The sequence below is a fragment of the Gekko japonicus genome, unplaced genomic scaffold (assembly GCF_001447785.1).
Source record: "Gekko japonicus isolate JY-2015 unplaced genomic scaffold, Gekko_japonicus_V1.1 scaffold253, whole genome shotgun sequence".
Lineage (NCBI taxonomy): Eukaryota > Metazoa > Chordata > Lepidosauria > Squamata > Gekkonidae > Gekko > Gekko japonicus.
Window position 1 is genome coordinate 161,334 of NW_015173681.1, and position 15,556 is coordinate 176,889.

Below are 15,556 nucleotides of genomic sequence, written 5' to 3' on the forward strand. Positions count from 1 at the left end.
TAGCCTCCGGCTCACACATTTTTGTCTTAGCTCAGGAAGGATGGCCCCAGAGCAAACTAATTTATGCAGCAGCCAAATCGCTCGCTCACTCTCAACAATTGTTCTCCTTTGACATCTTTTAAACAATTTTACAAAATCATTCCCTGCTCCCCACCAAAAATTAACAAATCTAACCATACAGCCTGCTTTCCTAAACATCTCTCTATCATTTTGGTCTTTCCTCGTACTCTGGCATTCTAATAGAAAAGACATTATCTAGTGTTAGGCTAATTATGAAATACAAAGCTAGATCAAAGATGAGTAACTGATAGGTGATGAATTAAATTAATGCAGGAGGGAGGACAGGCAATGACTTTTAATTACACTGAAGCAAAAGCAAAAATAGTTGATAATAAAGAATGATTAGAAAACAAAAGGTAACAACAAAGAAAATCACAGTACAAAGACTAGAGAAAACCTGGTTTGAACAAAGCTGAGAAGGGAAACATTTTTTGTTCCATGGGGAAGAAAGCTGCACAAATGAATCTCTTAAGCAGACTACAAAGAAGAGGAAGGATGAAATCATACAAAGAGCCCACGGCTGCATGAGAGGAAGGGTGAAGGGCTTTACTGACAATGAGGTCAGAGAGAGGATGTTCAGTAAGCAAGAAATCAATAACAAACCCCAACATGTCACTGCTTGATTTTCCAAAGTCATGGCAATAATTGTGTGCAATTCATTAAGTTTTATTATCATAATTCATCACAAGTATAGAATTACTTTCATCAATTTCCAAAAGCATTCAATCTGTCTAATCTATTAGTAGTCTCTTTTTTATAAATACATTAAAGGCAAGCAAGAGAATAAAGTGCTTAGCAAAGCCAACTCCTTCCAATAGGATCCCTGTGTGCTCTTGATTGGCAGCCAGTGTTTCTTCCCATCCACTGTGGGAAATGGGGCAACGACCAAGGACGGCGGGAGGAAGCTTTATCATCGAACCTCTTCCTGCTACCCTAGTAGTAGGTCATTGGGGAAGAGGAGCAGGAAAACTTCAGCCACAGAAGTCTCAAGGCTCCAGTGCAGCACATCACACACTCACCCATGAAAACAGGGACACTGGCATTTTGCCCCGACGTGTCGATAAACCAGCTCTCCGGTGCTGTCTTTGACAGACATCACTTGCCCCTAGCTAACATACACCATACACCTAACACAGCCATCCTGCACCCTCTGTGCATCTGTTCAGAAAGGAAGGGTTACACACGTGGAAACCTAGAAGAGTGAAAATACACTGACAAGAGAAACATGCTGTGCTCTGCAGGTACATCAGCATGGAAAACTGAGTGGACACAAGACTGCACCCGAGAGCAGTTGGTGTCTCTGTTCTACTTCTGAGGCATGTCAGGGGCTACAATGTTCCCTCCATCTACTTTTCCAGTAATTCTTAGTGCCACTGCATATACATATTCCTTCCTTCCCTGGGCAAGCATGTTTTACATTAGAGATAGTTGAAAGAAGTTTCCCTCTGTCACTCCTATAAGTTCTGTGCAATAGAAGTGTGAAGAATTCTATTTATACATAACACACTAGAGTAGAAAGCTACACACATACGTATGTGCGTGCATGTGCACATACAAACGCACAGGGCTGGATCTATATTACTGTCACTAAGTAATATAAGTAATACTGTCTCAGAGGGCTTAATTGGAACAATGTCAGTTCATATCAGCAATGAGTCTGAACCTCAGTTTTACTGTGGCTTGGACCAATTCACAGGTCAGGACAGGACAGGCCACAAGTGGCTGTCTACAGTCAATACATACTGCTACTCGTAATCTGAATCTTTCCACGGCAGCATTCCTTTAGGTCTTACAGAATCGATTCACATATGACACCAGTAATAATGCTTACACAAAGAAGTCTTTCAGGATAACACCCCCAAGTTTCATCTCAGGCCTCAATAGCTAGCAAGAATCAATTTCCCAGGTAATGCTGTAGAAGAGAACCACTAAGAACACTGCCTAGCGTCCCTGACTAGTATCCTGACCAAGGACCTCGAGGTGGTACAGGTGGTGATGGATGCCCAAAGAAAGAGTTTGGGTTCATGGGATATGGCGGTTGTGAGGGGACAGGGAAGCTATGCACCGAAGGCTGGGTAGGATATGGGCACTGTGAATTCCCCACAGATGAGAAATAGGGAGGCTGAAGAGGCTGAGGAAATCCTGGCACTGTTGATGGAGCCCTAAAAGGAGGTTGTGGGTAACCAGGCCCAGGAGGAGGTGCTCTGGATGGAGACCAAGCGTTTGCCAGAGAGGAGGATGAATCTCCTGCCTGAGACTGGGGTACTGAACTGCCAGAAGAGACTGATGGGTATCCAGAACCTGCATGGCCTGCTATGACAGGTGCCCCCGCAAAAGGAGCTGGCTGGAGATCTCCATGAACTAAAGGGCCGGTAGGCATGCTAGGGGCTAGACTGTAAGGTAAAGGGAAGGGTGGTCCTCCAGATGGGCCATTCTGTGGCTGCCCAGATGGTATGTGAGAAGGAGGCTGATGGTTGAATTCTGAGCCCTTGCTTGGCTCTTGTGAAGGCCGAGACTTCCTTAGCACCTCCTGAAGCTTTTCCACTTTCACCCGCCGTATGTGGGACAACTTCCTCATTGAGGAAAACTGCTCAAGGAATATCTCCAGAGGCGCTTCGCCCTCCAGGAATTTTTCAGCCATCACCTAGAGAAGAAAAGATTGATTTAAGTAATGCTCCTATTAGAGGTGAGAAGTCAGGCTCTTTGCTATGTTCTTCAAAACACTCTGTTGCAATGAGATTTCCTTAGTCAAAGAAAATGCTGTCCATGCCTTCCTGGAAGTGTAAATTAGCATAAGAACATAAGTACAGCCTACTGGACTAGACCTGTGGGCATCCAGGCCAGCATGCTGTTTCACAAAACAGTCAACCTGTTGCTCTGGAGGGCCGAACGAACAGGGCACAGAGGCTGAGGTCCTCTGCTGCTGCTGCCTCCCAGCAGGGGTATTCAGAGGTTTGCTGCCTCTGGGCACGGAGGTTCCTTTCAGTCATCAAGGCTAGCAGCCACTGATGGGCCTCCCCTCCACGAATCTGTCTAAACTCATTTTAAAGCTATCTTTGCTCATGGCCATCAACACCTCCACTGGCAGTGAATTCCACAGTTTAATTACCCATGGAGTAAAGAAAGATTTCCTTTTGTCTGTCTTGAACCTATTTCCCAATAATTTCATGACCCACCCCTGAGTTCCAGTAATATGGGACAGGGAGGGGAAAAAATACCCACTTTCCCACTTTCACTTCATGCCATGTGTAATTTTATAAGATGCTGAACTGCAGGCTCTGGAAGTTCAGTAGTTCAGCAGTTTGAGACCCTGGTGCCGCAAGACTGAGTGTGCTCCCGTCTCTAGTTCCAGCTCCTGCCAACCTAGCAGTTCGAAAGCAAGAAATTGCAAGTATATAAATAGGTACCACTTCAGTGGGAAGGTAACAGCATTCCGGCCACATGACCACGGAAACGTCTTCGGACAGCGCTGGGTCTTCGGCTTTGAAACGGAGATGTCCACCTCAACCCTAGAGTCGGATTTGACTGGCTTTCGAGCAAGGGAACCTTTACCTTTTTATCATGTCTTTCCTCTGCCCTCTTTTTTTTCTAGCCTGAAAAGTCACAGACTCTGTAGTGGGGAAATTAAAAACCAGTAAGTTTCCAGGTCCTGATGGCATACACCCAAGAGTTCTTAGGGAACTCAAATGTGAGACAGTTGATGTACTAACCAACGTGTATAAGAGGAGCTCTGCTGGATCAGACCAACTGTCCACCTAGTCCAGCATGCTGTCTCAGACAGTGGCCAACTACTTCCTTTGGACAGCCAACAACAGGGCATAAGAGGCCGAGACCTTCCCCTGATGTTGCCTCTTGGCTCTGGGATCCAGAGATTTAGTGCCTTTGAATGTGGAGGTTCCCATCAGTAACCACGGCTAGTCGCCACTGAGACTTATCCTCCATGAATCTAACCAATCCCCTTTTAAAGCTGTTTATTCCTGGGACATCACTACACCCTCTGGCAGCAAATTCCACATTTTAATCACTCTCTGTGTTAAGCAGTATTTCCTTTCGTCTGGGCATGCTTCATTGCATGCCCTGGAGTTCTAGTATTTTGGGACAGGGAGAAAAAATTTCTTTGTCCACTTTCTCTGCTCTGTGCCTACTTTTATAAACCTCTATCATATCCCCCCTTAGCCATCTCTCTTCTAAACTAAAAAGCCCCAGACTCTTTAGCCTTTCCTCACAGGGAAGGTGTTCCCCATAATCATCTTGGTTGCCCTCCTCTGTACGTTTTCCAGCTCTGCAATGTCTTTTTGGAGATACAGTGACCAGGACTGTACACAGTATTCCAAGTGAGGCAGCACCACAGATCTATACAGGGACATTACAATATTGGCCATTTCATTCTCAATCCCTTTCCTAATAAGAATGTAAGAACATAAGAGAAGCCAATGTTGGATCAGGCCAGTGGCCCATCCAGTCCAACACTCTGTATCACACAGTGGCCAGAAATACCAGGTGCCATCAGGAGGTCCAGCAGTGGGGCCAGGACACTAGGAGCCCTCCCACTGTCCCCCCCCCCAAGCACCAAGAATATAGAGCATCCCTTGCCCCAGACCGAGAGTTCCTATCTATACCTTGTGGCTAATAGCCACTGATGGACCTTTGCTCCATATGTTTATCCAATCCCTCTGCTCCATATGCTTATCTAATTCCCTTTTGAAGCCGTCCATGCTTGTAGCACCCACCACTTCCTGTGGCAGTGAATTCCATGTGTTAATCACTCTTTGGGTGAAAAAGTACTTCCTTTTATATGTTCTAACCCGACCGCTCAGCAATTCATGGAGTGCCCACGAGTTCTTGAATTGTGAGAAAGGGAGAAAAGTACTTCTTTCTTGACCTGCTCTTATCCCATGCATTATCTTGTAAACCTCTATCATGTCACCCTTCAGTCGTCGTTTCTCCAAGCTAAAGAGCCCCAAGCGTTTTAACCTTTCCTCATAGGGAAAGTGTTCCAACCCTTTTATCATTCTAGTTGCCCTTTTCTGCACTTTTTCCAAAGCTATAATATCCTTTTTAAGGTGTGGTGCCCAGAACTGCACACAGTATTCCAAATGAGGTCTCACCATTGATTTATATAGGGGCATTATTATATTGGCTGATCTGTTTTCAATACCCTTCCTAATAATCCCCAGCATAGCATTGGCCTTCTTTATTGCAGTCACACACTGTCTCGACATTTTCAGTGAGTTATCTACTACAACTCCAAGATCTCTCTCTTGATCTGTCTCTGCCAGTTCAGACCCCATCAATGTGTATTTATATTTAGGATTTTTGGCTCCAATGTGCATCACCTTGCACTTGGTCACATTGAACCCCATTTGCCATGTTGATGCCCACTCGCCCATCCTTGACAGATCCCCTTGGAGTGCCTCACAATCCTCACTGGTTTTCACCACCCTGAACAACTTTGTATCATCCGCAAATTTAGCCACTTCACTGCTTACTCCCATCTCCAAATCATTAATGAACAAGTTAAAAAGCATTGGACCAAGTACTGATCCCTACAGTACCCCACTGCTTACCACTCTCCACTGAGAAAATTGCCCATTTATACTCACTCTCTGTTTCCTATTAATTAGCCAGTTTTTGTTCCACAAGAGGACTTGTCCTTTTATCCCATGAGTGTTGAACTTACTTAGCAGCCTTTGATGAGGAACTTTATCAAAAGCTTTCTGGAAGTCAAGGTAAACAACATCTATTGGGTCCCCCTTGTCCACATGTTTGTTCACCCCCTCAAAGAACACTAACAGGTTAGTAAGACAAGAACTTCCCTTACAGAACCCATGCTGAGTCTGCCTCAATAGTTTTTTGTTCATCAATGTGCCTACTAATTCTTTCCTTAATAACAGTTTCCACCAACTTACCCGGTATTGACATCAAACTGACGGGCCTGTAATTTCCCAGATCTCCTCTGGAACTCTTTTTAAAGGTGGGAGTGACATTAGCTACCTTCCAGTCCTCAGGAATGGAGGCAGATTTTAATGAAATATGAAATTTACATATTTTTGTCAGGAGATCCACAAGTTTACATCTGAGTTCTTTCAGAACTCTCGGATGTATGTCATCTGGGCCTGGTGATTTATCAGTTTTTAAGTTGTCTATCAGTCGTAGGACCTCCTCTCTCGTCACCTCAATCTGACTCAGGTCTCTCAACACCCCTCCCGAAATCAGCGGTTCTGGAGTGGGCAAGCACTTCTCATCTTCCACAGTGAAAACGGAGGCAAAAAATGCATTTAGCTTCTCAGCCATTTCCCTCATCCAAGGGCCCCACTGCCTCCCTGGCTGGTTTCCTGCTTCTAATGTAATATAATAATTCCCAACAGAGTTTCCCCCATCCTGAATCATTTTGTGTCATCTGCAAACTTGGCCACTACATTACTCACACCTAGTTTGTTTATTTAATTAATTAACTGATTAATTTGTACCCCGCCCTCCCCGCGAGCAGGCTCAGGGCAGCTTACATTGGTTGGTACATAGAAACCATTAAATTCAACATAAAATCATTTAAACAATTCAATTACAAATAAGATCATAACATCATAAAGTGCTGGCAATATTTCCTTAGATACTTCAGATGGCGATTTTGAGACCCTGACCATAATGCTCTCTGGGGTATATATGGGGAAAGGGGATCCCTCCGGTATATATGGGGACGGTCCCTTTGGGGTATATCAGTTATATCTCTGGGGTATATATGGGGAAAGGCGGTCCCTCAGGACCCTGGCCATATAGGGCTTTAAAGGTAAGTACCAGTACTTTGAAGCGAATCTGGTATGCTATCAGCAGCCAGTGCAATGTCTTCAGCATAGGCTGGATGTGCTCCCACCTGGAAAGGCCCATGAGGAGCCTCGCCGCGGCATTTTGGACAAGCTGCAGCTTCCAAATTTGCGACAAGCCCCATGTAGAGAGTGTTACAGTAGTCTTGAGGTGACCATCACATGGATCACTGTTGCCAGGTCGTTGCGATCAAAGAAGGGAACCAACTGCCTAATCAGCTGAAGATTGTAAAAGGCCAACCTAGCGGTGGCTGCTACCTGGGCCTCCATTGTTAAGGAGGCATCCAGGAGCACTCCCAAACTCCTCACCTCCGGCGCTGGCACCTGTGGAGCCCCACCAAAGGTCGGGAGTGGGATCCCCACCCCCGAACCTCCCCAACTCAAGGACAGGACCTCCGTCTTCGCTGGATTCAGTTTCAGCCGGCTCAGTCTAAGCCAACCAGCCATGGCTTGTAGTGCCTGGTCCAGATTTTCCAGTCCGGAGTCCGACCGGCTGCCCAACATCAGATAGAGCTGGGTGTCATCAGCGTACTGGTGACATCCCAGCCCATGCCTCCGGACAATCTGGGCGAGGGGGCGCATATAGATGTTAAATAGCATCGGGGAAAGCACTGCCCCTTGAGTCACTCCACACTCCAGCGGGTGCCTCCTGGACTGCTGTTCCCCTAGTGCAGTGGAGGCGAACCTATGGCACGGGTGCCAGAGGTGGCACTCAGAGCCTTCTCTGTGGGCACATGTGCCATTGCCCCAGCCAGGCCCAGACCATCATTAAAGTGTCGAATTCTCTGCCAAATAATTTTAAGAAAATGAAAGCATTTGGGATTGCTTTCCTTTATTTGTTTGGATCATCTTAAGTTAATGTATGAGTTGTTTTTTCTAAAGTAAAACCTCCGTATTCAAGTTAAATTGCCGTGTGGGCACTTTGCGATAAATAAGTGGGTTTTGGGTCGCAGTTTGGGCACTCGGTCTCTAAAAGGTTCGCCATCACTGCCCTGGTGCCACCCTTTGTCCCCGACCTTGGAGAAAAGAAGCGGGCCATTGTAGAGCAAGCCATCTCACCGGATCTCATGAACGACCTATAAGATGCTCTTGTGGCTTCGTCTTGAGCGCGGTGCCACCGTCTCTCTAGCCATCTCAGCTCTCGCTTCATGAGCTGCCTAAAAATTCTATCTTTGATTACTGCTTCTAGTAATGCCTGGAACAGATGTTAGGCTGACTAGCCCGCAAGTTCCTGGTTCCCCTCTGGATCCCTTTTTAAAAACTGGTGTAACATTTGCTACTCTATGACTGGGGGGAGGGGGGGGAGACATGATAAAGGTTTATAAAATTAGGCACAGGGTAAAAAATAACTTTTTCTTCCCCTTCCAAAATACTGGAACTCAGGGGCATCCAGTGAAGATGATGGGCAGTACGTTCAGGACAGACAAAAGAAAATACTTCTTTACACAACAATAAAAATGTGGAATTTGCTGCCAGAGGATGTAGTGATGGCTACAGGAATAGACAGCTTTAAAAGGGGATTAAGCAGATTCATCGAGGATAGGCCTACCAGTGGCTACTAACCACGGTGACTAAAGGGAACCTCCACATTCAGAGGCAGTCAACTTCTGAATCCCAGAGCCAGGAGGCAACATCAGGGGGAGGCCTCTGTCTGAGACAGCATGCTGGACTAGGTGGACAGTTGGTCTGATCCAGCAGAGCTCCTCTTATACACTGGTTAGTACATCAACTGTCTCACATTTGAGTTCCCTAAGAACTCTTGGGTGTATGCCATCAGGACCTGGAAACTTACTGGTTTTTAATTTCCTTGCTAGAGAGTCTGGGACTTTTCAGGCCCCTCTGCCCTGTTGTTGGCCCTTCCAAGGAACTGGCTGGCCCCTGTGTAAAGCAGGATGCTGGAATAGATGGACCCTCCCTGGTCTGATCCAGCAGGGCATTTTTTATATTCATAATAAGGAAAATCCTTAAGCTATTCCTGCAAAGGCATAGAGAGACAATCCCCATGCCCATGGTGATGGTTGGTCTCTATGTTGTGAGAGCTGGGGGGAGAGACCGGGCTAGAGGAAAGCCTAGACCAATAAGGGGAGGTCACAATGTGGAAAAGCTCAGCTCTGGAGTGGCCTTTTTCAAGCAGAATTTCCAGCATGAACATAAAAAATAAGTTTCCTTTCCCCTTGAGTTTAAATCACAGGCTGACCTCAGATTCTTCTTCAATTTTCTGTCCTTCAGCCTGCAGCAGATTTAACAGGATGCCAGGCTGCATTGCAGCAGAGAATTTCTCTGAGGAAGAAACAGAAAGCAATGAGTAAAAAGAGTCATACATAAAGGAGCATTTCACTGCCTCTTCAGCTTAGTTATACTAGCGCTTGATGGAATGCAAGCATGCACACATACACCAGAACCACCACCTTGTAACCAAGTCAAGGGACCTATTTCTGTAAGAATCAGCATTCTGGAACACCTCAGAACCAAGGAAGGATAGCAGTGGTGGAGGGAGTGACACAGCAAAACTGTTCTCCGCGTGCGCTGCACTGGGCCAGGGGCAAATGTCACTGGCATCATGGATGTACACCTTCCATTTATGCCTGCAGAGGCTACTAGAAGCAGCCACACAAGCAAAGCCCTTACACAGAGAGAACCAAAGCTGTTTTTCTCAGTCACCCCCCCCCCATCACCCCACACAGGTGCACTAAGAATGTCAACAAATGGGACTTGCCTCTGGATCAGGCAATGTCAACATTAAGCTTTACTCACATACCCCATTATCAAAATAAAATCACAGTAAATGGTCTAAGTTAGAGGAAGTCTACTTAACCCACCCCCACCCACCCTAAGCTGCATTGGGAGATAAAGACCTGAACCTTTACCCAGTTTTGCCTTCTGCTCCTGACATCGCTCCACCAGCTTTTGCAGATCCTGATACTTATCAGAGAGGTTTGCACGTCCTGTTTCTAAGGGTTCCTGGAACGTCAGGTTCTGCTCTGCCAAGCTACGATTTGTGGCCAGAGCCATCTCTCTTTCCAGCTGTAAATTCTGGACCTGAGAAAGATGAGCCATATTTAGAGAGGGGTGGCTCCTCTTAATTTCAGCACCCGTCACCCAAGTTTTGATTAATTTTAATGGTTACCTCATTAGACTCCAGTGCCAAACGCTCAATCTCTTCCAAATCCTCCTGTAGTTTCTGCAGATCATCTACACTCTTGTCTTTGAATGTCTCCATCCTTAGGGGGGCTCATGAACTTCTCTGGAGTGAGAAAGAGAACACATGTAATAGTTGTTTTCATGTACTTCTATATTATCAAGCTGCAACAAGAATAATGAGCCTGACCAAATTCCATGTACTGAGTGTATTTAATTATAGAATTATCATTTATTTATATAGCACTATTAACTACATAGTGCTTTGCAGAATTCAAGAAGATGGGTTACCCCTTCAAGGAGCTTACACCCTAAAATGGCCATGAGGGAGAAAACTAAGGCAGAAGTGGGAGGTGGAGGCAGGGATAAAGAAGGGAAGAATATGCATTCAGTGCTGGCACACAACAGGCTTGGTATCAGTAGAGAAGTGGTATTAAATGGTTGTTGTTCACTGAAAATGTGAGTTTTGAAAGAGATTCTCAGGAAATGAGAGAGGTGACAACACACATGTTCTGACAGGCAGTTCACTTCCAGGTATAACTTCTGTTTTGTTCAACATCTTTATCAATGATTTGGATGAAGGGATAGAGGGAATGCTTATTAAATTTGCAGATGATACTAAATTGGGAGGGGTAGCAAATACGGTCGAAGACAGAGTCAGGATACAGGATACAACATCTTGACAGGCTGGAAAACTGGGCTAAAAGTAATTTAATGAATTTCAATGGGGATAAATGTAAAGTTCTGCATTTAGGTAGGGAAAATCAAATGCAAAATTATAGGTTGGGGGAGACTTGTCTTGGCAGTAGTATGTGCAAAAAGGATCTAGGGGTCTTAGTAGACCATACACTGAACATGAGTTAGCAGTGTGATGCGGTTGCTAAAAAGGCAAATGTGATTTTGGGCTGTATCAGGAGAAGTATAGTGTCCAGATCACGAGATCTCTGCTCTGCTCTGGTTAGACCTCACCTAGAGTATTGTGTTGAGTTTTGGGCACCACAGTTTAAGAAGGATATAGACAAGTTGGAACATGGTCCAGAGGAGAGCAATGAAGATGGTGAGGGGTCTGGAGACCAAGTCCTATGAGGAAAGGTTGAAGGAGCTGGGTATGTTTAGCCTGGAGAGGAGACGACTGAGAGGTGATATGATAACCATCTTCAAGTACTTGAAGGGCTGTCATCTAGAGGATGGTGTGGAGTTGTTTTCTGTTGCCCCAGAAGGTCAGACCAGAACCAACAGGTTGAAATTAAATCAGAAGAGTTTTCAGCTAAACATCAGGAAGAACTTCCTGACAGTTAGAGCAGTTCCTCAGTGGAACAGGCTTCCTCGGGAAGTGGTGGGCTCTCCTTCTTTGGAGGTTTTCAAACAGAGGCTAGATGGCCATCTGACAGCAATGCGGATTGTGTGAACTTAGGCAGATCATGAGAGGGAGGGCAGGAAGGGTTGCCTCAGTGCTTAGTTCTTGTGGCCCTTTTTTACACACCCAGGGAAATGCCAGTTTGGTGTAGTGGTTAAGTGTGTGGACTCTAATCTGGGAGAACCGGGTTTGATTCCCCACTCCTCCACTTGCACCTGCTGATGTGACCTTGGGTCAGTCACAAGCTCTGGCACAGCTGTCCTTGAAAAAGAGCAGTTTCTGTCAGAGCTCTCTCAGCCCCACCCACCTCACAGGGTGTCTGTTGTGGGGAGGGGAAGGGAAAGGAGTTTGTAAGCCGCTCTGAGATTCCGAGTGAAGGGCGGGGTATAAATCCAATCTCTTCTCTTCTTCTTCTTCGGGGTCAGGAAGCAATCCTTTAGGGTTTTTTGTCATCTTCTGGGTGTGGAACAGCAGTCAGTGCGGGTGTGGAGGGGGGAGGTATTTGTGAATTTCCTGCATTGTGCAGGGGGTTGGACTAGATGACCCTGGAGGCACCTTCCAACTCTATGATTCTATAAGGGGAAGCAAGAGAAAAAAGGCAGAACCATCTAAAAGCGCAGAATTCTTTGGACAGCCAATTCTTTGGACAGTGGAGAAGCTGGAACTCACAGGCAGAGAGATACTGGGATATGAGAATGGAAAGATGGAGGTGAAGAGAGGCTACAGAAGGCTTTGAAACGAAGGATGAGGACTTTGTCCTGGATCCACAAGAGGAAAGGAAACAAGTGTAAGTATTTGAGGAAGGTTACTGCACAGGATTGAAGATTCTGCTGTCATTGTTATTGTAAGCCCTATAAACACACAGAGCAAAATATGTAGAAATTGTATACAGTGGGGGAGCACAATGATGCTCATCCACCTTTCCCCCAACTACAGTCTTTGCTCATAAAAGTGTAACTATTGTGTGAAATCGTCAGCCCCAAAAGACGTGATCTTTACCTCTCAATTTTGCTAAGTGTGGGATGCATTACTAACACAGTGGCATGACACACAAGTTATACATGATGACCATCATGCACAGCTAAAACAGGCCTGAGTGAACTTGATTCCAGGGACTCACAATGACTCTTCACACATTGAGCACTGTTTGTAGAATCATTGCCCAATGTGTGAATAAAGTTAAGGTAGCCAGCATGTACACTACAACACAGAACACAACATTTATTCATTTATTTATTTATTTATTATTCACATTTCTATCCCGCCCTCCCCGAAGGCAAGACTGATAAAAAAATCTCTCTCTCTACTACAGCTTGCAGTTTCAAAACCCAAACTAGAGAAAAAGACGGTCCTATATAGACTATATCAGGACAAAAGAACTTTAAGAAAGGATAAAGTAATCTGTTTATGAATGCACTATCACTCGTATCTGCAAACAAATGGGGGGGAAACGCAAAATATACATACAAACCTCTTGGGGTGCTCTCTCCCTCTGTTTCACAATCCAGTTTAAAAGTGCATTTTTATTTTAAACACAATGGAGATGCAAGCTAACCCTTTCCCCATACTTCCTGCTCACTGGCAATAGCCACTGTATAACTATCTGCATATTTCTAGTTCTTATTTACTTTTTAAAATTATTTGTGCCATAATTTCAGATCTACAAGCACAGTGTCTCCCCGTTTCTTCTCCTACCACAACTTCTTTCATTAAAGAAATATTTAATTCAAAAAAATTCTGTCTTCATAACATCACATATTCCAGAAACAGACCTGTTATTGTCCACTGTTGGCTCTTCTATATCCGATTCAACTGAAACATCTCACAGTCTTGACTCAGAGGATTTTTCATCAGTATCTGGGAGACATATCAAGACAAGCTTCTGTTTGAAACTTAAGTACTCCTCAGTGTGCAAGTAGCTACAGCAGGAGGGAAGAAGTCCCTTTTTGCCAAATCCTGGGGGGGGGGGGGTTGGATTCTAGTTACTACCATTTTTGGGAAAGATCAACAGAAAATGACTTCACATATTATATTTTTAGGTGTTTTAAGGGTAAGCCTAAATTTGTTCATTGCGAATGCAACAAATACAATGGAAAAAACACATGTACTGGTAAACTCGTCAGGGAGCCATGACTGATCACCATTCTTTCTTGAGTATATACCCAACATCAAGTCCAGTTTTTCCTCTATTACATGTGACATTGCCCAAAGCGTGTCAATAATAAAAATAAATCCAGTTTATTTAGCAAGCCCCTTGGTAAACTCCACAGGCCACTGGGAAGAATCTGTCCGTTAGTAAACATTGGTAAGGAAAAATTAGAAGTACTAAGGGTTGTGGCTCAATGGTGGAGCACCTGCTGTGCATGCAGACAGACCCAGGTTCAATCCCAGACACTTCTAGTTAAAGGATCAGGTAGTACGTGGTATGAAAGGCAATTTTCCCAAATCCCTGGACAAGTGTTGCAACTCAGAGTATACAGCACTGAGTTTGCTAGACCAATTATCTGACATATGTCCAAGTGTACTCCTGGGTATCACAGCACATTTACCAAACAAGACTCAGTTACATCAAGGTAGCAGAGTTTGCTCATATTTCTGCACAGGAAGAGCAAAGATGGGTCACCACAATCAACTGTTTTAAACTACAGGCAAAAGTCATTCACAATGACCTGTATTAAGCATCCTCATTAAATCCAGTCTAAGACTGGGCCACCCACAGACAAGGTGAGGGTCTCTACCTCTTTGGGGATTTGCCAGCTATGCAGAAAAAAACCTGAACATTGTAAGTTAATCAAGGAGGGGCGGAGAACTGCCTGATGAGGGTAAAATATGCTTCAGAAGGGGGCAGAAAGTTGAAAGCAGCTGTCAATTGGGGGGGGGGGCAGTAGGAGAAATCAGCCTGCTCAAGTGCCAGACAGCTGATGAGGAGAATTTCCAGATTGTTCCTCCTTTGCACTATTATTCATATGCCCCCACTGGTGGACCTCCTGATGGTATGTTTGGCCCCTGTGTGACACAGAGTGTTGGACTGGATGGGCCACTGGCCTGATCCAACATGGGCTTCTCTTATGTTCCTATATGGAGCAGAGGTCCATCAGTGGCTCTTAGCCACAAGGTATATATGGGAACTCTCAGGTTGGGGCAAGGGATGCTCTGTATCCTTGGTGCTTGGGGGGGGGGGCAGCAGTGGGAGGGCTCCTAGTGGTCCTGGCCCCACGGGTGGACCTCCTGAGGGCGCCTGGTACTTCTGGCCCCTGTGTGACCCGGAGTGTTGGACTGGAGGGGCCGCGGGCCTGATCCAGCATGGGCGCCTCTGATGTTCTTATGAACAAATCCACATGCAAGCCAGTACTGCCTAAGCAGGACAGGTATGAAGACCCTGACTGACGTCAAACAAATCTGTCGCAAGCACACTCCGCAGTGGTGGACGGCCAGGGTGGGAAGAAAAGGAAGCCTGTCGTCGCCCACCGTCAAGGAGGCCCACTCGAGGCGGCTTCCCCTCCCCGCGTTCTCTCTCCCTGTCGGAAGCCGGCCGCGGCGCCCGGCTGCCTGCCTCGCGCTCCCCACACCCACCCCGGGGCGCTCCCCTCGCCCGCGGCCCGCGCAGACAGGCCGCCGGCCGCCCTTTTGCCACAGGGGAGGGACGGAGAGGCCCGCGGGCGCGGCGGGGAGTTGGCTCTGCCGGCCACTCGCCCCCCTTCTCGGGGCCAGACGCGGAGAGAGGGTTCGACGGTCAATGCCGGGATGATCGGAACTCACCGGCCAGGACGGGACAGGGAGGCGGCCGGAAAGCCAAGGGGTCCTCCAGCCACCAAGCGCTTCCGGTTTCCGGTTAGGGGCCGGAAGTTGATGTGGTCACGTTCTCGGGGGCGGGAAGTGGGGCAGAGCGCGTGGCTCGGGGCGGGCACCGGCGAGGCGGCCCTGCAGTGTCAGCGGGAGAGGACTCTCGGGCTGGGGGAGGCGGTAGGAGGCGCTTCCCAGAGACTCGGGAAGTCCGCCTCTTTGCGCGATCCGGGGGTGCCCCGCACGGCCGCCCACAGTCAGTGTGGCTGACACGCGCCTCGTCCCCGTGCACACGCGGAGGGACTGGAGTCGTCGGGCTGTTCACTGTCTTGTCTTCTAGCGCTAGGAGAGTGGCCCTCTGCACTCCCACGAAGCACCTGCGCTCGCTGTTCATGTT

At 46.6% G+C, this 15,556-nt stretch overlaps 1 protein-coding gene across 1 annotated transcript; it reads right to left on the reverse strand.

Moving 5' to 3' along the window:
- Positions 1-433: 433 nt before the first annotated feature.
- VPS37C (vacuolar protein sorting 37 homolog C (S. cerevisiae)) lies at positions 434-15,215 on the reverse strand. Its single transcript, XM_015423058.1, has 6 exons — positions 15,136-15,215; positions 13,149-13,233; positions 10,009-10,125; positions 9,749-9,920; positions 9,079-9,161; positions 434-2,704 (listed from the first exon to the last, which is right to left on the reverse strand). Exons 3-6 carry the CDS (start codon positions 10,099-10,101, stop codon positions 2,015-2,017), a joined length of 1,038 nt encoding a protein of 345 aa, XP_015278544.1. The 5' UTR covers positions 10,102-10,125; positions 13,149-13,233; positions 15,136-15,215; the 3' UTR covers positions 434-2,014.
- Positions 15,216-15,556: the final 341 nt, after the last annotated feature.

What these genes read in the sequence shown, in the direction of transcription:
- VPS37C (XM_015423058.1), bottom strand. Translation starts at nt 10,101, where the DNA reads ATGGAGACATTCAAAGACAAGAGTGTAGATGATCTGCAGAAACTACAG. An exon ending in GGAGCAGAAGGCAAAACTGG is followed by an intron (nt 9,162 to 9,748) that starts GTAAAGGTTCAG and finishes TTTCTTCCTCAG; the next exon opens with AGAAATTCTCTGCTGCAATG. An exon ending in AAATTGAAGAAGAATCTGAG is followed by an intron (nt 2,705 to 9,078) that starts GTCAGCCTGTGA and finishes TTTCTTCTCTAG; the next exon opens with GTGATGGCTGAAAAATTCCT.